Below are 20,955 nucleotides of genomic sequence, written 5' to 3' on the forward strand. Positions count from 1 at the left end.
CACTGTGATTTTCTTTGTCTGTTGCCAGTTAAAAGGAGGAGGGTCATTTGGGCTTTTGGTTCAGCTGAAGGGGTAGCAGTGCCCAAGGGGTTAAGAACCACTTCTCCAGCCCCGCTAGGCCCCAGCAGTCTGCAGAGGGCCACGGAAGGGACCTTGCCACCCTGAGCACGTGGGCAACAAAATGGCAGATGCAAGCCAACGATGAGCAATGCACATTGGGAAACTGCCAGAGTCTAAACCAGCTGGTACCACCCCGAGGCCCTGGCGTCACCGTGGACAGTTCTCTCAGACACCCACCCGCCAAGAGAACGTGGGGCGTCCTGGAGCAAGGGGTGGAGAATAAGACAGAGAATATCTTATCGCCTCTCTAACTACATGGGCCGCCCACACCTTGAGTGCTGCATGCAGACGTGCTCACCCATCTCAAAACAGATCTCTTGGCATCGGGAAAAGTTCAGAAAAGGGCAACAAAACAAGCAGGGGTAGGGACCAGCTGCCACTGGACAAGAGAGTAAGAAGTCTGGGGCTTTTCAGCGTGGAAAAGAGACGACGTGGGGGGAGAAGATGGATGTTTATAAATCACGCGCCGTGTGCAGAAGGTACATAAGGACGTGTCATTTACTGCTCATAACGCAGGAATTAGGAGTTGCCCATGAAATGAAGCAGCAGCAGATGTAGAAGTATTCGCACTCAGCCCGTGGCGCCTTGTGACAGTGCTGGATTGTGATGAGACCGCTCAGGTCATTGTTGCAACCACTGTTCTATGTTTGCACCAAGTCGTGCGCAAAGTGGTCGGGTGAGGTGAGGCGTCTGAAACGGTCACGAGTTGCTGGCTCTGGGCCTGCTATTGGCAGGCTGGCGTCGTTTCTGCATTTACAGTTATGAGTACGGGCTCTGCGCTGGTGTGTCACACGGTAGCTCCGGGGTAACCCGCAGAGCACGTCCGGGGTAACTCCTCGGGCTGATGGGCCCAGCAAGAACAGCCAACGGGGCCCGGGAGGTATCAGCTGCCCCCCTGACTGGACTTCCCTGCAAAGCTTCTGTCTGGGACATGGAGCCTGGCGGCCACAGCAAAGGCCTGAGTCCTGCATGGAGGGGGACTGGCCCATTGGAACTCCATCCTCCCTCTGGGTCACACTGCTACACCAGGACAATGGGCTCCCCAGGGATATGAAGGGCCCTGGAAATTCCTCCATGTCGCCTTCAACCCTGCGTCTCCCCTGGGCAGGGTCTCTGCTACAAACTGAAGCTCTGAGCAAAGGACAGACCCTAAGAGCGGCCGCACTCCAGAGACTGGCCTGGGCCAGCGGATTGTTCCACCCCCGCTGCAAGCCTGCGCTGAGCCCTTGGCCCTTGGCGAATGGGTCTGATTCCTTTCACCATTTCAGTTCTCACCTGTCTGTCTGTCTGTCTGTCGGACTGGCCCAGCGGGCTCTGGTGAGAGCTGCGGGGCACATTGACCTGGGACCGCGGCTGGTCCTTTGGGATGGGGGGAACCTGTTCGGATTCGGTGCGACTGGGTTTCATCACTTCTTACCTGTACAAGATGTGGGGCTGGCGGTGGCACTAGAAGGCTGGAGTGGATGAGCTGTCCTCTTACCCCAGCAGCCTGCTGGCATGAAAAATGGTCCAACAGTGGCGCCCAGTGGCTGGCAGCAGCATCGCTGCCCAGAGGTGCTTAGGCAGCAGGGTCTAAATTTGATCTCCTGCACATGCATCTTATCAATGGGGAAACTGAGGCACCACGCGGGGCAGAGAGTGGCCCGAGCTCAGCAACGGGCCCGGGAAGAGAACCCCGGTGGCCTGACCCCCCCACCCTTGTGTGCCGCGAGGTGCTGAGTGCTGCCAGCGCTGCCAGTTCCCCTGCGAGTCTCCCGGGCCCGGTGCATGTGGGAAGCCCCAGCTCCCGGAGTCCTGGGCTGAGAGCAGGTCCCAGGGCTGGGCAGGGGGGCAGGCTTAAGGAGAAGGCAAAGAATCGAACCCAGCAGCGACTGGCTTGAAACCTCTCGGGGCGGGGGCGGGGCCGGACAGGCCGGCGATGCTGGGGTCCTGGAGAGCCAGGAAATGGCTGTTTGTCAGTGACAAGCGGCTCTGTGGCTCGCTCAGCCACGGCTGCCAGGCCCCTGCCCAGTGGTGGCTTTTCTGGCCTCCTGCCTGGGGACGAGCTGCAACTGAGTGACCCCTGCTGGTTCCCTCGGCAGGCAGATCCCCCCCCATCTGTCCCGCGCCCTCCCCTGCCCAGCAGTCTGCACACACTACCATCCTGCAGCTGTGGGTATTAGGCCAAGCCTGCCAGGGGGCTGTCCTGGGCCCACATCAGCCAGCTCAGAGCAATGCCTGGAGGACAGGCCGGGGGGCAGATCCCGTGCTGGGCAGGGTGGGGGCAGGGCCTGTGTCACAGAAGGAACCTCAGGAGGAATCAACTCCAGCCCCCTGCCCAAAGCAGGACCAACCCCAACTACATCACCCAGCCAGGGGGCTTGGTCAGGCCGGGACTTCAAAACCTCTAGGGACGGAGACTCCACCCCTCCCGAGGGAACCCCTCCCAGCGCTTCCCCCCTCCTAGCCCCCCCACTGCGAGCTGAGCCCATTGCTCCTCATTGCCACCTGCCCCCGAGAACAGCCTCTCGCCAGCCTCTTTGGACCCCCCTTCAGGAAGTTGAAGGCTGCTCTCAAATCCCCCCTCACTCTTCTCTTCTGCAGACTAAACAAGCCCAAATCCCTCAGCCTCTCCTCGCAGGCCACGTGCTCCAGCCCCGAATCATTTTGGTTGCCCCCCGCTGGACCCTCTCCAATGTGGCCACTTCCTGTCGGTAGCAGGAGCTCAGGACTGGACGCAACACTCCAGCTGCAGGCAGGCCGGGGCAGAGTCCACGCTGAACAGGCTGGGCAGAGGACAAGGGTTTGGGCTTGGTGAGGATGGCAGCTGGCAGCCCTGGCTAGAGGAGCTATGGGCAGGCGGAAGTCACTGGGTTTTCACTGTGGTCCCCTGCTGCCCACAGGCTCCGAACCCCCCAGCTAGAAACGGGACCCGACCGGCTCTGAGCAGCCTCGGGGGCCTGGCCCCCGCTCAGGTCACGGTGATGCAGCCAAGCAGGGCAAGGCTGAGCAGGCCCAGCGTCCGCCAGGCCCGTGGCACGTGTGACCAGCCGTGGCAGGGTCAGCAGTGAACAGCTGGGCCACGCTTGGCTCGGAGCGTCGGAAACACGGAGCCAGGCTGGGTGGGCGGGGCCTCACGCCGGTCGGCCCAACCTGTGGCAGGGGCCCGTGCAGCCTTTCGCCACCAGAGGGCGCCAGGCTAATCAAAAGGGCCCAGGAATAAATCAAGGCCCCCCCAGGGATGGCGCTGCAGGCTCCCAACCCCTCTCCCCGGCACAAGGGCCGCATGCGGCTCACGGGCCCTCGAGAGAAGAGGCAGCACCTGTCAGGATCACGTGCCGTGTGTGGGGCTGCGCTGGGCAACATGCAGGGAGGCCGATGTGGGGCCAGCACGTGCTGGGGGGTGTGACCGCAGGGGCTGGGGGGAGCAAGCAGGCCTGGGCGGGGCAGGGGTAGGCCGCACTGGGGAGGCGTCCGGTTCGGCTGGGGAGCTGCAGGGGCCAGTCCAGGAGGCCCGGGGCCGGCAGTGCACCCAGCACGAGGCAGGAACGTGCCTGAGGCACAGAGCAACCCCTGCCGCCGGGCGGGCTCAGCTGGACGATGCCGCCTGCACACGGGCATCGGTGCTGGCTGGAGTCTCCGGACTCTGAGCCGGGCGTGAAAGCTCCCTGCTCCCCCCCCCCCCATCAGCTCGTCCCAGACATTCCCAGTCTCAAAGCCAGCGGCTCCCCGCCCCCTACTCTACAGGGGTTTGGCTCGCTGTGCGAGTGCACGGTGCCCTACCCAGCACTTGCTGTTAGAGCAACCAGCTGCTGGGCTGCCCTGAACTCGGGCTCGTAGCCCGGGCGGGACAAGGCAGTTTGCACTTTTCACGCCTTCGCCTTTAACTCAACCTGCAAGCGCATCTGAGAACTGCCGTCTGCAGCCTGGGATCCCGGCCTGGCTCTCTGCCTGACTTCCACCAAGTGGCCGACGTGCGCAGGCCCAGCGGCAGAGAGCCAGGTGTCTTGGGACCAGCCAAACCGCAGCCTGCAGGGTTCGCTGCGGGGAGGTAACAGTGGAGTCGATTAACCAATAAGCAAAAGCTTACAGGTCAATGCTCTGGACTACACGCATTTCCCCCTCCTCCTTGTGACGGAGAAGTTAATCCGAGGAGGGCTGTACACACTTGCCAGGGCCTTTTTTAACAGGGTGGCCAGCAGCCTGGCTGAGTCCTGGCTCACACGGGGTCCGGGATCTCCCCCTGCTGCTACTCTGCATTTAAAGTGGATTAGGACCCAGGTGTGCAGGCAGCTCCGCTCAGTTCCAGCTCACACCGGGTCCGGGAGCTCAGACCCGCCCCTGGACAGGGGCTGCTACCACCCTGCGCTGCTGCCTCTTTCACAGGGCGACAGGCAGCCGGTCCGCGAGGGGAGCTGGTTTTTAAACCGGCTCCCCTGATCCAGAGGCAGCAGCACAGAGCGGCAGGGGGCTGCTCGTGAATGCGCCCGGAGCGCACTGGCTGCCAGCCCTGCCCCGGGGTCTACAGAACAGTCGAGTAACCGATAAGAACTCGTGAGGTTACTCGACTATTCAATTAACCAACATTTAACATTCGGCGGCAGCTCACAGAAGTCCCTGAATCCCTTTGTGACTTTGCGCCCTCGGGCGGCTCTGCAAAGGGGACGAACCTGGATTAAGTCAAGTGAATCCGGTTTGAAAACACTTGTGTACACATGACGCCAGCCGTGGGAGCATGTGAAGCTGGCGGGGAGTGGAGTTAGCTCCGTGTGTATTCCGTGTGCGCGCCGTGCTGCTTTGGTAGTCTTCCTGCTGCATCCCACTCGGCCCTGTGTCAGGTGCCCGCGTGCCCTGGCCGGGACAGACTTTGCCCGGGAAGCGAGTACATAACAAGAGCCGCGCTATTCCCCCGGAAGCTGCTCGCAGCTCTGCAGAGCACCCCTGGAGGCCACACAAAGCTGAACTGCGCAGCTGCAGCACACACTGCAGGCCAGACAGCAGGCCCTGCAGCCACTGGGCATGCCAGCACCTCCCTGCCCTGTGCAGCCATCCTGGGCCACGCCCTTTGCAGCCCCAAACTCAGAGTCCTGAGAGCAGCTGCACCCGGGAGTCCGACCTGAGCCCCCAGCTGCCCTGGCAAGGTGGAGCCGGGCACTCCACCCGCAAAGCCCGTGAGCAAGGGGAGGCAAGGCCAGCGATGTGGCGTGTCCCGCCCGACGGTTTCTTTGTAGCTGTCGGACACTGGGTGGGTTCAGGAAATAGTTTCGTTATGAGACAGCAGCAGCAGCAGCAGTTCATTTACCGCAGGGCTACTCAACTCTGGCAGCCCCGGGGACCACAGTGATGCTCACAGCACATGCTGAGGGCCGCAACCTAAGTGTGGTTGCAAGTACATGCAAATATATATGCAAATATATGCAAATAGCTTCTTTCACACTGACGGGCATGAATACAAAGATTAAGCCACGGCGCCGGACCCAACCGTGGCCAGTGTGAGCCAGTCAGCACCTCTCAGGCTCTGCCCACAAGGCCAAGCAGCCAGCACGTCCCACAATGCCCCAGCGCTCCCGGCACCTCCTCCCTGGGGGCTAGAAACGCCGATACCCTGAACCCGTCTGTCCAGCAAGCCCGTCCACTTGCGTCGTTCAATGCTCGCCCCGCCGGGGAGACGCCTCGCTGCTGTGCAGTGTTCCACAGGATCCCACCCCCGGGCGCCGTGTCGAGCCCCGCACAAACCCAACCCGCCCCGCGGGCCACAAACAAACGGGCGTGTTGAGTAGCCCTGGTTTAAAGGCTAATTGTTGCTTATTATAGAACTAGCAGACTTACCGGCGTTGCCCAGGTCTTTCAGGGCAGGGGCTGGTGGCGTGGGGCTGCAGGGCTTTGGGACCATGAGGGTGCAGAAGACTGGGGGTAGGGGGTTGGAGTGATGGTTGGGGGTGAGGAGGGGCTCAGGGCATGGAGTCCCATCCAGCATGGAGCTTTTCCTTCTCCAAGCCCTCACCCTGAAGCCAGGGGTGTTTTCTCTCCCTCCCCCCCAATTTTTTCTCTAGCACTGGGGAAAGGGTTTGGGGCAAGCAGGCTACTTACTGGTGGGCTGGCAGGCAAAATGGCAGAGCCCCTGCCCTGCTGGCCACTCCCTTCTTGGTGGTGGGGCTCCCCCAGTGGCCACTCTCATATCACACCCCCCCACACACACAGCAGCCTCTCCCTTTGCATGTTACGGAAACCTGTCCTTTTCCCAGGGCTTCCATGTGTCCTGGCACGGCCAACCCCCGACCTTGCTTTAAGTTAGGAGAAGAGAAAGCCGCATCCCTAATTTGGTGGCCCGTATTGGAGTTCTTGAAAGAACGGACACACGCGAACATAGATTGTTCAATAACAAACACGGAAAAACTCCGTTAACCGTAAAGGCCGTCAGTCGTGCCTTTAACTCTGAAATTCATTCCACTTCTATAGCCTGCCTGGTTGACAAAAGCACACCGGCAAAGAAACAGCATCATTTATACCTGCCCCTGGAATTTCCACTCCGTGCATCTGACGAAGTGGGTCTTTGCCCACGAAAGCTTGTGCTCCAATACATCTATAAGGTGCCACAGGACTCCTCGTCGCGTCTACTCAAAGGGTGGTCACAGTGGGGTGCTGTCCAAGGAGGCAGGGAGCTAGCGGGGTCCCGCAGGGTCTGTCCTCGCTCCAGTGCAATTCAGTGTTTTCAGTAGTGCCCTAGATAGCGAAGTGCAGAGGGTGCTTATCAAATCTGTGATGACACCCAGCTGGGAGGGGCTGCAGGCACTTGGGAGGACAGAGCTGGAATTCAAACTGACCTGGACAAACCAGAGAATTGGACTGAAATCAGGTGAACTCCTCACACACCCGTATGGTTACAGCCCCGAGTGCTGATTAGCCCATGACAAACCAGTTGGCTCTGGACCAGTAGCATTTGGGGGTGGCCAGTTTTCAGGCCAAAAGCGACCCCCTTGTCTATGGGTACGGGGCACCACATTGCAGCTCCAGTTAGTTCAGCACGTCTTCCAACACAGCTCCTCCCCCCCCGCAGAATAACCCTTCCCTCCCGAGCCCAGGCAGTTCCAGGAACTGGGCTGGTATTATCAGCTGCTCGGAGTCCGTTTCTTGCTTGTCCTGGGCCCTGGAGCTGCTGACAAATCAGCCGCTGGGCGGGGCGGCAGGCAGACTGCAGCCAAAGTCCTCCAGCCTGAAGTGGCGAAGGCAGCCCATGAGCTTGGCTTGCCAGCGCAGGGCGTGGGGCATTGCTGGGCCCAGGCTGGCTGACAGGGACTTGAAAATGGCACTAGCCTGCCCAGCAAGGAAGCGGGGGTGGAGAAACATGGGATTTGTACAAAACCAACTCATCTGGCTTCCAGCATTGCCCCACAGCGCACGGCGAGAGAAATCCCCAGATACACATTGCTCAGCAGCCGGTCACCACGGCGCCCCCCACGCCCCGCTGAGAGGGGGTCTCCGCCTCGCACGCACACTGTCAGTGTGGCTTTGCGTTCTCTGGCATGTGCTGGAAAACAGGCAATTCAACGCCCGTGCAGGCCAGCCCTCGGCCTCTGCGACTGCTTTCCTCTCTGTGACTTGGGGCTCGTGACCCTGGGAAGCGCTGGAGTCGTCTGATGAGCCACATGAGCGCAAAATGTGCAACTGGGGCCCCTTCCGTGGCTTAAAGCTTTGAGCACAACTGTGAGCAGCCGCCTTGCGGAGCACAGAGCCATGTGCCTGAGTGAAAGGCTGCCCCTCCCAGGGAGCAGCCTTTGCTGGAGCGCTGCCTGGCCAGAGGCAGGGGAGTGGGCCAGTGCCCTCTTGGCGTCAGCGAGGAGGTTTAAACCCTTGGTGCGGAGGGATCTCACCGGGTGAATCGCACTGGCCCCTGGAGAACAGCTTCTGCCGGTGGAACATGTCTCCATTCTCACAATAAGCCAACATCTGTCATTTGTCTTGGCACCTTTTCTACCCCGGCCCAGCAAGACTTCATACAATCTCAGAGCTACCTGAGGGCTGCCAGCTGCCGATTACCCTCCTGAAGTCCCTGGAAGCAACACTCCGTGCCCTGTGAGCGGCTCGGAGGGCGCAAGCTGCGGAGACACACAGGGCCCTACAGCCGGGACTCTGGCACCGTTAGGATCCAAAAAACTCCCACTCGGCTGCCGTGATGTTTCTGCTTCTGGGCCTACATGGTGTCTCTGGCACCGGGTGCCCATCTCCCCCCATTGCCCCCTTTGGGCAGGCTAGCTTACCGGCTCCACCTCCCTGAGCCCTGAGCCCCAGTTCTCCTTCACGCCAGGCCAGCTCTCCAGCCCTGGGCTGGCCCCAGCATCACCCCAGCCCCCCCTCCCCGGCTGCTAATGGGCCCATTCTCCAGGCCCCCGGAAGGACCTGAGCCACCAACTATGAGGGACAGGAGGCGGGCGGGCCTAGGGGCAAAAGAAAGGTGGGGCAGCGCCTGGGATAGCACTGTCCAGGGCTTCCTCATCCCCTGCATGGAAAGCCATGTCTCCAGACACTTTACGGAGGCAGGGGCTTGATCCAGCAGCGTTTGCACAGAGATCGCTTGCTGGCTTGGGTCCCACAGGCACCTTCATGCCTAACGACTTGGGGGGTGAGACCGGCCTCCGAGCCCTTAGCTCAGTGGCTGGGTATCCCCCAGCACGTGGGAGATGCCCAGTTCAAATCCCACGCTCTCTGGAAGAGGCGGAAGGGATCTGAACAGGGCTCTGCCTCTGCTCCAGTGCATGCCGCTGCAGGGCTAGAGTTTATCCTACTGAGGCCTCCTCAGCCCGCCTGCTGAAGCTGTTCCACTTGAAATAATGGAATGAATATTCATTGGGCCAGTGAAGGAATTAGATCACTCTACAGGCCGGCTTAGAGTCCTCCCTGAAAGGTGGCTGCCTCATTCAAATGCCCCCTCCCCCTGCAGAAAGAGGAACTTGTGGGCTATGTCTACACTGGCCCCTTTTCCGGAAGGGGCATGTAAATTTCACGAGTCGTCGTAGGGAAATCCGCGGGGGATTTAAATATCCCCCGCGGCATTTAAATAAAAATGTCCGCCGCTTTTTTCCGGCTTTTAAAAAAGCCGGAAAAGAGCGTCTAGACTGGCCCCGATCCTCCGGAAAAAGTGCCCTTTTCCGGAGGCTCTTATTCTTACTTTGAAGTAGGAATAAGAGCCTCCGGAAAAGGGCGCTTTTTCCGGAGGATCGGGGCCAGTCTAGACGCTCTTTTCCGGCTTTTTTAAAAGCCGGAAAAAAGCGGCGGACATTTTTATTTAAATGCCGCGGGGGATATTTAAATCCCCCGCGGATTTCCCTACGACGACTGCTGAAATTTACATGCCCCTTCCGGAAAAGGGGCCAGTGTAGACGTAGCCGTGGAGTGTTGGGTGTGGCCCCCGGAGGCTGTGGGAAGGGGTCTCCTGCAGTCTGTGTGAACACCTCCTCCGCTAGGCCAGGGGTTCCCAGCAAGCCAGCCACTCTGCTTCAGGCCCGACTGGGAGGATTAACTCTTCTTGGGGCCCACTAGGCTCCGGGATGGGGCCAAAAGTGAGGCTACAGTGTGTGGGAGGGGCTGTGGCTGGGGGTTGGAGTCCAGGGAAGGGGAGGGCTCTGGCTGAGGGTGCAGGAGGGGGCTCCAGACTGGGGCTAAGAGGTGTGGGGTTTGGAGAGGAGTGAGGGGCTGGGGGTTAAAAGTGCAGGAGGGAGCTCAGGACAGGAGGTTGGGGTGGGAGTGCGGCATCTGGGCAGGAGTTAGGGCATAGCAGGGGGCTCAGGGCTGGGGCAGGCGGTTGGAGTGCAGGACACTTACCTGGGGCAGTTCCCACTTGGGGCACGTGAGGGAACAGGTGGCTCCACAAGGCCCACTCACCTGCAGGCCCTGCCCACCATAGCTCCCATTGGCTGCAATTCTCAGCCAATAGGAGCTGCAGGACCTAAGGTAAGGGCCCCTCCACCTCCCCGCTGCAGCCCCTAAATCACCTTTCTTAATTTAGCCCTGCTCCCCTGTGACTCGGGTGGCTGAAGGCCCGTCTTGCCCAAGCAAGGCTAGCTGCAGCCCTGTGTTCAAATGTCAGTTCCACTCTCTGCAAAGGGGCAGGCTCCTGGAAGGCCATGCTGCAGGGAGCTGTCCTGGGGACCCTCTGGCCTGCTGACTGGGTTGGGCTTTCTGGGCTCTATCGGTAGGTGCTGCAGAGGTCTGGGTATAGCTGTGCGTCTAAAGAGCAAACAGTGGGCCTGGAGAGAGCAGGGAAAGGAGGGGAGGCTGTTGCCTCAGCAGGAGAGCGAGGCCAGCGGGACGGAGGTGTCCAGGAAGGGCAGGGTGTGGACTGAAACAGGGTGGAGGATTGGGGTGGGGCGGGGGACTGGCTTGGGGGCGGGATCAGCTCTGGTTATGTGGGGAAGCAGGGGGCTGTGTGTGGGAGGAGACAGGGAGGCCGTAGGGGGAGGAGGTGGCACATTGGGGTGCATTAGGAGGAGCACTGCCAGCAGATCTAGAGAAGTCATTATTCCCCTCTGGGGAGGCCACACCTGGAGTATTGCGTCCAGTTCTGGGGGCCCCACTATGGAAAGGATGTGGATGCACTGGAGAGGGTCCAGCGGAGGCGACCAAATGGCGAGGAGGCTGGAGCACATGACTTACCAGGAGGGGCTGAGGGATTTGGGCTTGTTCAGTCTGCAGAAGAGCAGAGGGAGGGGGGATCTGAGAGCAGCCTGCAGCTACCTGAAGGGGGGTCCAAAGAGGCTGGCGAGAGGCTGTTCTCAGTGGGGGCAGGTGGCAGAACAAGGAGCAACGGGCTCACGTTGCAGTGGGGGAGTCTAGGTTGGATATTAGGAAAAACTCTTTCCCTAGGAGGGGGGAAGCGCTGGGCTGGTTCCCTAGGGAAGGGGGGAATCTCTGTCCCTAGAAGTTTTTAAGTCCCGGTTTGACACAGCCTCGGCTGGGATGAGGAGGTTGGGGTTGGGGTTGGTCCAACTTTGGGCAGGAGGTTGGACTTGATTCCCACCGAGGTCTCTGCCAACCCTAGGATTCTAGAACTGTGGGGGAGTTTTGAGCTAGGAAGGGGACGGGATTGGGGGAGGGGCAAGGGGGTTCTGGGGGAGCAGGGATCTTTGGGGGGAGGGGCGGAGGACTCCGGGGGGGGGGGCAGGGAGCTGGGGGGGAGGGCTCCAGGGGGGCAGGGAGCTGTTGGGGGAGGAGCGGGAGGTCTGGGGGGGCAGGGATCTTTGGGGGGATGGGCGGAGGGTTCCGGGGGCCATGGGGGAGGACTCCGGGAGGGGGGCAAGGACCTTTGGGGGGAGGGGGAGAGGGCTCTGGGGGGGGGGCAGGGAGCTGTGGGCGGGGAGCTTTGGGGGGGAGGGACTCGGGGGGCAGGGAGCTGGGGGAGGGCTGTGGGCGGGGGGCTTTGGGGGGGGAGGATTCCAGGGGGGGACAGGGAGCTGTGGGCGGGGAGCTTTGGGGGGGAGGGACTCGGGGGGCAGGGAGCTGGGGGAGGGCTGTGGGCGGGGGGCTTGGGGGGGGGAGGATTCCAGGGGGGGACAGGGAGCTGTGGGCGGGGGATTTTGGGGGGGAGGGAGTCGGGGGGGGCAGGGAGCTGGGGGAGGGCTGTGGGCGGGGGGCTTGGGGGGGGGAGGATTCCAGGGGGGGACAGGGAGCTGTGGGCGGGGGATTTTGGGGGGGAGGGAGTCGGGGGGGCAGGGAGCTGGGGGAGGGCTGTGGGCGGGGGGCTTGGGGGGGGAGGATTCCAGGGGGGGACAGGGAGCTGTGGGCGGGGGGCTTCGCGCGGCGTGACGGGGCTCGGCCGGCGCCCTGCGGGGGGGCGGAGTCTGGGAAGGGGGCGGGGCCGCCGCCGCTCGAGCGCGATGACGCCACGCGCCGCGGCCGGCGCCGGAAGCGGGCGGTGGGGCGAGCGAGCGAGCGGGGCGGGCGCGCGGAGGCGAGGGAGAAGATGGCGGACGGCGACAGCGGCAGCGAGCGCGGCGGCGGCGGCGGGTTCGGCGGGGCGCGCGGGCCGGGCCCCGAGCAGGAGACGCAGGAGCTGGCCTCCAAGCGGCTGGACATCCAGAACAAGCGCTTCTACCTGGACGTGAAGCAGAACGCCAAGGGCCGCTTCCTCAAGATCGCCGAGGTGGGCGCGGGCGGCTCCAAGAGCCGCCTCACGCTCTCCATGGCCGTGGCCGCCGAGTTCCGCGACTACCTGGGCGACTTCATCGAGCACTACGCGCAGCTGGGGCCCAGCAGCCCCGAGCAGCTGGCGGCCGGCGCCGAGGAGCCGGGCCCGCGCCGCGCGCTCAAGAGCGAGTTCCTGGTGCGGGAGAACCGCAAGTACTACCTGGACCTCAAGGAGAACCAGCGCGGCCGCTTCCTGCGCATCCGCCAGACCATCAACCGCGGCCCGGGGCCCGGCTTCCCCGGCGGCCCGCCCGGCCTGCAGAGCGGCCAGACCATCGCGCTGCCGGCGCAGGGCCTCATCGAGTTCCGCGACGCGCTGGCCAAGCTCATCGACGACTACGGCGGCGAGGAGGAGGAGCTGGGCGGCCCGGGCGGCGGCGGGGCGGGCGGCGGGCTGGGCGGCGAGCTGCCCGAGGGCACCTCCATCACGGTGGACTCCAAGCGCTTCTTCTTCGACGTGGGCTGCAACAAGTACGGCGTGTTCCTGCGCGTCAGCGAGGTGAAGCCGTCCTACCGCAACGCCATCACCGTGCCCTACAAGGCCTGGGCCAAGTTCGGCGGCGCCTTCTGCCGCTACGCCGACGAGATGCGCGACATCCAGGAGCGCCAGCGGGACAAGCTCTACGAGCGCCGCGCCGGGCCGGCCGGGCCGGGCAGCGGCAGCGGGGCCGGCGACGACTCCGACGGCGACGACGTGGACGACGACTGAGCCCCGCTCCCGGCGCCCGGGGAGCCGCCGCCGCCGCCGCCCCCAGCCCGCGGAGCCGGCGGCGGGGGGGAGAATCCAGCTTCACCGCAGACACCGACCGCACCCTGCCCGCTCCCCGCGCCCCCTCCCCCTCCGGGGGGGCAGCCCCGACTGACCCAGGCCTCCCGCTACCCGGATCCTCAGCCCTCTTCGAGATCGTGCCCCCCACGCCCCGCCCCGCCCCGCCATGGAAACCAGCATCCCGGCGGCCGCGCCGCCACCGCCGCCGAGCGCTTGAAGAGAAGGGAGAGGCCGCCGCAGCTATCCAGATCCGAGGGTGCAGGTCGCGATGGGGCAGGAGCTCGCCAGCCCGGGGCTTAGCCGGGGGGCCGCGGGGCGGGAGGGGGTGGGGAGCGGAACCCCGGTTGCTTCGGGCTTAGTCTGGGGCCGAGCCTGTTTCTGGACCAACGTCCCGTTCTGTCCTTTCCTTGCAGACTTGTTTTCTGGGATGCAAACTGCTAAGCTCCGGGCACCTGAGCTGGAACCGGTAAATGAGCTAATTAAAGCTGGCAGGTTTCTGAAGATTAAAGGACACTTTCTTGTTTTGATTTTATTTTTTTAAACCTGAGGGTTGCAAAGAGGTAGGTTAAAGAAAAAACAGGCATAAAGCACAAGGAAAGCTGAGTGGATTGGTTGCTGCTCACTAAAGTTCTTCCCCTTCTCTCCAAATAAGGTGGTCTTGAAAAAGAAATGGCTTTAGTACTAGGCAGAAGTGAGAGCCAACTTTCTCCTGGCTCCTGTGGGGGACCCAGTGAATAGGTGGAATCCAGCCTGTTAGCTGGGTTTTTAAATCTTTAAACCATAACTTGGTTGAGAACAGCAACATGTGGCTACACGTCTAGTCTGTGAAAGAATGACTGGCACAGTGAAACAGGAGCAAACTCAAGGCTTCATTCATCTTCAGTAGAAATCAATGGACATGTTCAACTATGAATCTAAACACCAAGAACCTCAGGTCCAGAAGTCCATCACTTATTCTTTTACAAGAGTTTTTAAAAAGAGAACTCAATCTGTTTCCTCAGTACCTCACATTGTGTTACAGCAGAGTTGGCAAAAATGCATGGATGGATTGTTCAGAGCAGCACACAACCTGTGGGAGCTTCACATCCATCGCTGAAAAGGAGCCGAAACGAAATGAATGAGCTCTGTGACTATAAATATACCCTAGCAGCATTTTTTACCACCTTGAAATTTCACCATAGACTGGCTACTGCCAATTCGTCCAGCTGTCGTTCCAGAATTAAATTGGGGCTCTTTCCAGGGAGCGCCTCTTCTGTATTTTAAGATTTTTCACTCTAAAATTATTTTTTTAGCTAATCGAGTCAACCCTACCCCTCCGGAAAGGTATTTCTAGACACCTGGTTGTATACTAGTAACTTTGAACTGAATGGAGAGTACACTGTTCATTCCAAAGTTTCGGGTATTACTTGGGTGACCTCATAGAATCTTTCATATTTTTTTTTAACTGTGCATGCCTGTCCTTTATTTGAGCTGCCTTTTTAATTTATTGCATACCCTTATTACCTTATTTTGGTATTACTCTATCTATACTATCTTTGTTTTGTATTTATTGGAAAATAAGGAACATACAAAATGCATTTTTTTTTCAAAATGCAGTTGTGGCTGTGGGGAAGATTGAGGGGGTAGGATTTAAAAAAAAATAGCTTTTGAGATAGCTATTAAAAATCGGTTATCAGAACATTAACCACAATTTTGTTTCAGCCACAGAAATGTATTGTTGCCCCCTTTTAAAATGAATTCTTTCCTCCTGTTGTCCATGGTAGGTCTTTTTAACACCAATTTTTAAAGAGATTTTTTTTTTTTAATTCTTCTCCGTTGCAAAGAACCGGGTTTCCTAAACTGTACGGGAGCAATAGTTTTTCTTGATGTTTTAATTACATCCGTATACTTGTACTGTATTTTGTACTCTAAGGCAGCTGTTTTCAATAATGTCCTGCTGTATTTACCTATGTAATTTTGTTCCAATGTGTTCAGTTCTTTGCTGCGGAGAACAAATTTCCACCGTTTCAGCAGACAGAAGGGCTGGGACATCACAGCACTTAGGAGTGTAGAGAACTCTGCATAACTAATTAGAGATTGGAGGCAGTGATGAAAATTGAAGGCTGCAGACATTTGGTGTATAGCTTGATTTTTCATTTCATTTTAAAACAACATAGAATTTATGTCTAGACCAACAACTTGTTTTGTTGCTTTCATGGTGATTGACTTTTTTTTGTTGCTCAGCTGCAGTGAGCCAATTCATTTTTTGCAAAGATGCAGTACCTCTCCTTTTCAAAAGGATTCTGTTTTTTGGCTGAATTGCAGTACCTAGCCTTACCTTTTTACTAATGTGGTAGCGACAGGATCTTGACGGTCCCTTGCCAATGGCTACATATGCTATCATTAGCTGTCTAGGAAGTATGTGGAATCGGACAGAAGCGTATATCAAGTATGCCAAGAACACCGCCATATATGGCACCAGCTTTGGCAACCAGAAACATTTATTCTGTAGTCATTAGACCAGATAAGTGATGTATCTATGTACAAAACTCCTGTACAGCTCAGTTTGGCCTCCAGCAAACATTAGGTATGGTAAGAATGCAGCGTGTTCCCAGAAGAAATGTTATGTTCAGAACTGTTAACCTGCCTGTATCCAGCTAAGCTGACATGAAAGGTGGGTTGATGAGTCTTAACTGCTGTTATGGATTATCTCTCCCTACAGCGGGTTCATGGCCGGCCTTCCCGCTGCAGGAAGATGAAGCCCAGTTCCAGTGGCACTAGGCCAGGTTGAGCATAGTGGTTCACTGAGCGAGGAAACCATTCCTTGTCGTTGGGGGTGGGGGCAACCGGAATCTGGAAATCAGGGTTGGTGGGGCAGGAAAGGAGAGAGTTTGCCTCGGAACTGCAAGAATTTCTGCCGAGATTTTTAGTTTTCTATTGTACTTGGACCTACTCTTTGAATATTTCTTATGAAATGCAAAGAGACTCATTCAGAAAACTTATAATCCAATACATATAAGTGGGTTGATCTCTCTTGGTGCTCTGAAAAGCCCCTGCAATCCACAACTTCTTAAAGATACACTGCCTTGCTCTGACACTAATTCGTAACCTCTCAGTTATTTGGATATTCAGAACGGTCATATGGCTATAGAATCTGGCATCGCAAGGTTGAGAGATGTGGATGTAAATGATCAATCCGCTTGCTCCGGGCAAGCACGTGAATTGTTTGTGGGACAATCATAGTTAACTGTGACCTTTAAGCAAGTCCCGTAGAAGTGAAAGACAAGTAGGGAAAATGTGCCCTGTTCTGGGTATTACTGGTTGGGTCAAGAAGGTGACCCCTGCAATCAGAAGGATTGGACGTTTCTTTAAAAAAAAATCCCCATAAACTTGTATTCTGTAGAGGAAATGGCAGAAACCCTCTGGAGTGGAGGAGATGAGATGAGATCTCCTGGTACTTTGAAATGTCCAGATTTCTGTTGCCCGGGGAATGATTGTTCCAGAATGCAACTCTGTCAAAGCATCTGCTGTACAAAACACAATGTAAATCTTGTATAGCTCCAAACCCTGACCTGTACATACTCGAGGCATACAGGTCTAAAGGTTGTAGCTTCAGCCTGCGCCTAGTTACGGGGCGGTGCTCTGCTGCATAGCTGTTTGCTGCAAAAGGATTCCTGCTGTAGCAGCACAGCCTGGCTTTAGAAAGCAGGCGGTGCTGTCAGTTAGCCAGGAGTCCTTTTGTAAGAAATCACAGGGCTTGGTAAGGAAGAGATTCAAGCTTCTGCTTCAGTTTCCCTCCCAAAAAACACGTAATTATCCTGTCTGATTTTGAAGTGTTCAGGGTAAGGGACACAAGAGGCTGGTTACAATAAATCCCCTCATATTGAGTGGCCCATCGACGACTGCACACTTCCGATATTGTAATAGCTGAGGAGGACTTGCTCAAATGTGATCTTTTCCCATCCGGGATAAGGGTGTAGAATGTGCTCCACACAAGAAGCTCTGAGAAGTGACTGATAACTCACAAACTACTTTGCTCTTGAGAGAGTGGCAGTTTCTTGAATTTTTTTTAAATTTTTGGTGGAAAACTTCAGTGCATAGTATATGCGCTGATGTCTTCTCTTACAAGTTTAACAGAATTAGTATGGTACTTTATATGGTGCACAATTAATCTCTCAGCAGATATTCATTGAAAACCAGAGTGGCCTTGAGTCTAATTTTTGGGGGAGGAGAAAGGAAAATCTCGATTTCCCTATATAAAAAAATGGCACTTTTTTGGTTGCAAATTGTTGTGAGTTCTTGGTAGTAAATGGGATCCCAATATGCCGCCTCTTAAGCAGGTGAACAATCTTAGTGTCTTGCCATATGCTGTTTGCTGCAAACACATTTGGTATTTTTTACAGGCATAGTGTTAGTAGAATAACTGATCTGGTGTTAGGTTTAATTGTTTAACTTGATGAGAAGTCAGCCCTGGGAAATGTCTTTGAAAGTTCAGATCAATTTAAGAATACATTTATAAATATACTATACTAGTAAGATTAGTTGTAGACAGCAGATCCTCAAGTTATTGCCCTCAGTTTCCTCTTTTCTTCTGGCGTCAGATGCTTGTATCTCTAGGCAGATGCGTGTTGGAACAGCGGTGGCAGTTTCTGAATTGTGTGTATACCTGTCCGAGTTGGTATTGCTCGTTCTGTGTCTTCAGTAGGACACTTGTCAGGCAAACATCCGTTGCTCCCTTTCCCAGCTAATGGTCTGGCACGCTGATTGCAGGTCCTCTGGTCGTGTGTCCTGTGACGCCTAGGAGAACTTGGTGTTGGCAAGGACACTGCACTGAAAGATGTGCTTTGAAAATGATCCACGACCCAGTTGATTTTTTTTTTTAAAAGCTGTGTACTGCTGAGCGAAGTGCTTTGTTTAGTGTAGTGGATTAGGAGGGTGGGGAAACCAGGGCTATGAACAGAAAGAAGCCTCTGTCCGGTTGTGACAAATCTCACACCTGCTCTTTCGGGTTTTGGCCGGCACGAGAAGATACCAAACGGAACGGTGACAAATGCTGGTTTGCGCTGTTTGTGGTGTTCTCGCTGGTCAGCCAGCTTTATAGTACTGGAAGCCTCGGCCCTCTTGCCCGTGTTCTCCAATCCACAGAGGCTTGGTGTCAGAGGCAAGACTCACGCTTCTGACTGGTCACTGACTACCTCTGGCCCGTGTGGCAGCAATTATTTTGCCACTGGCACTTAGCTTTGGTTTTCTTACCTGTATCTTGTGAACAGCTTAATACCCAGCAATCCTAGTTAATGGTAACATGGAACAGCACCGAGATTTTGTTCCCCTGAAAATCATGGCAAGCTTTGGTCTGATCCCCTTGCCAAATCTTTGTGTGTTTGGAATGCCAGGGAACGCCCCCCTGCCTTTGAGCCCCAGTTCTGTACTCTGTCTGGACTTCTCCACAAGGAGAGGAGGAGCCAGTGCACTTCAGTACCCAAACTTGCCCATGCTTACAAAGAGAGTTGCATTTGCCGCCCGGTGGAGTCATTGCGAAGTGGGGGAGTGACTCGCACTGGTGGAAGAACGAGGGCGCGCAGTGGCACTCTCTTGGGGTGCCAGAGGACTTTATTTGTTGTTAGTCATTCCTGCTGCCTCCCCTCTCCTCTGTAGCCTGGGCACTTGAGTAGGCTCAAGTTCTTCTAACAAAATGGAAACCCTCACCTGGCGATTGCATTGGCGTGTTGCTGGAAGGAATGTGGAAGCAACGTGCATTTGTCACAGGCAACTTGTAATATGCTGCTATCTAGCCTTAATCTCCTACGTACTGTATCTGGAAAGGGCCGCAGCCCACAGGGGAGCGGGAAGGTGCTCTGCCTTTTCCAAGCCGTTGGAGGACGGCTGGTCTCAGTTACTGCTGCTCTGTGTCTGGCGAGGTAGAGAGGGGGAGTTGAAATTTGCAGAGAGCACTTAATTTCCAGCAGCAGCTATGGCTCATCATTAACCTCTGAGAATTTCTAAGGCCAAATGTTTAATTTCCTGCTCTGTGCTGCTGTAGTGAAAAACCCATCTGGCTAGAAAATCCTGCCTTTGAATGTATGTAGGATTCACAAGAAGAATAGAGCTTAGTCTGTTCAATTTCTTCCTGCTCTTCTCTCCCCACCCCCCATAATTGGAACAGCTGGCTTCAAGCAGTGGTAGCGCTATTTTAACCTAGTGTAGAGGCGTCCAAGCGGCTGTGTCTGGGATGATATGGAACATGAACACGGGGCCATACCAGCTTTCGGGTGGGGAAGGGTCATTAGTTAATAACACTGCGAGCAGCTGTACGTGTAACATTTGTAATACTTCAGCCTTCTCCCCTTCCCGTTAATAGGATGGGTGCTACTGTGGATTCCCCAGGCCAGATTCTGGTCTTTACACTGCTGTCCTTCTGGGCTGATGCCACCAAAGCCCAGTAGCTACACCAGTGTAAACATGGTCCCAGGTCAGGATGGGCAGGGGCGAGGAAGGGAATCCGCTCCTGCCAGTGTGCTGCACCGGCGGTGTTCCTGCGCCGTCTGCCCTCCGGATGCATTGGGCATGGCTGCGTAATGTGATGCTGTTCATTCATGCTGCTTGGCTGCCCAGAGTAGAGCTGGCTGGAAAGTTAAGGAGGCAAAAAGATCAGCTTCATTTTCATGCCCCCAAGATGCATCTCTGCTACCTCCCCCCGGTGGTATTAACGCTTGTCCCTGCCAGCCAGCGTCTCTCAGCTTCCTCTGTCCATTCAGCCATTGCTTATCAGTCTCTCAGCGTCGGCTGGTCAGTGTGCACGCATCTAAACAGCAGCAGGCGCATAAGCCTGAGAGGCGGGGGCCAGTGCCCGCGGGGACAACTTGTTGGGCTGAATGGACGCGTTTAGGAAGTGGGCAAATAGGTTAATTTGATACAAGGTTCATGATTTATTGTGCAAGTGACATGATTACCCTTGGATGTAATTGACCCATATGTAAATATACACATGTCTGTACAGTGTATGCATAGAGATGTCTGTGTACATGTGTATGTATTTATAAACACTGGTCTCTGCTCATAGTAAATGCAAAAGTAGCTCTACTTCTATAAAGCTCCCCTATAAATATATATAAATGCTAGAAAGGAATTTGTAGTACATAGGACTGGTGTCAGGAATATCTGCTGAGAGACCAAAAAGTTCACTTTTAAGTACCTTGAGTAAAGAATAAAGTTTATTCCTCTTGTTTATTTTTTTAATAAAAAAAGATGCACTTTAACTGGCAAAACACATGGCTGCGTGGTGCAGTTCAAACAGACGGAAGCATGTGGAAGTGCAGCAAACGACCCGAAATATTCCTTTCTCACCTGTCAAGCAAAGCGCTGAAAACTACTCACACCAGAGTCCGAGCCGCCTGGTTTTGTCTTGCAGCCTGTTGGTTGACGCTCAGATTCTGATTCCCTTTTTGAAAGAGCAGTGTGACCACAGCCAGAAGCTACAGGCTGTTGACAAAATAATGGCAGGTCCTGGATTTACCACTAGCTAACTAGCAACAATGATTGATGAAATCAAACCATGGTAAGAAAGTCTCATGCTAGTGAGCACTCCCTACAGTAGCAGATTTTTGCAAATGGAGTTTTACAGTCTATATTTAAAAAATTGTATGTTTGTAACAAATAAAGTATGCGGAAAAGTGAATGAAACTGACATGCCGTCCTCCTGGTTATTTGGAAGAGAATCTGGTTTGTGTCTGTCTCGGGTGCTTGGGCTGAAAGGTGAGTGTTGCCAGTAACCTTAAGGGAAATGGTGGGAAGTTGGTGCTTATGAAAATGCAAAGATGTGAAGAAGACGATACAGGCCAGAGCATGCCCCTCGGCCACCCCTGCCCGCAGCCCAGCAGAGTGCTAAGCTAAACACCTCGAGTGGATCCCCACTGGGCCTTTCTCTGGTT

General features: G+C 56.2%; 1 protein-coding gene across 1 annotated transcript; it reads left to right on the forward strand.

Moving 5' to 3' along the window:
- Window positions 1-11,990: 11,990 nt before the first annotated feature.
- PURB (purine rich element binding protein B) lies at window positions 11,991-20,711 on the forward strand. The gene has a single exon (XM_075911002.2). It carries the CDS (start codon window positions 12,056-12,058, stop codon window positions 12,986-12,988), a length of 933 nt encoding a protein of 310 aa, XP_075767117.1. The 5' UTR covers window positions 11,991-12,055; the 3' UTR covers window positions 12,989-20,711.
- The last annotated feature ends 244 nt before the right edge of the window (window positions 20,712-20,955 follow it).

The sequence above is a fragment of the Pelodiscus sinensis genome, chromosome 28, assembly GCF_052426305.1.
Source record: "Pelodiscus sinensis isolate ZL-2025 chromosome 28, ASM5242630v1, whole genome shotgun sequence".
NCBI lineage: Eukaryota > Metazoa > Chordata > Testudines > Trionychidae > Pelodiscus > Pelodiscus sinensis.

Coding starts and splice junctions, on each gene's coding strand:
- PURB (XM_075911002.2), top strand. CDS start 12,056: ATGGCGGACGGCGACAGCGGCAGCGAGCGCGGCGGCGGCGGCGGGTTC.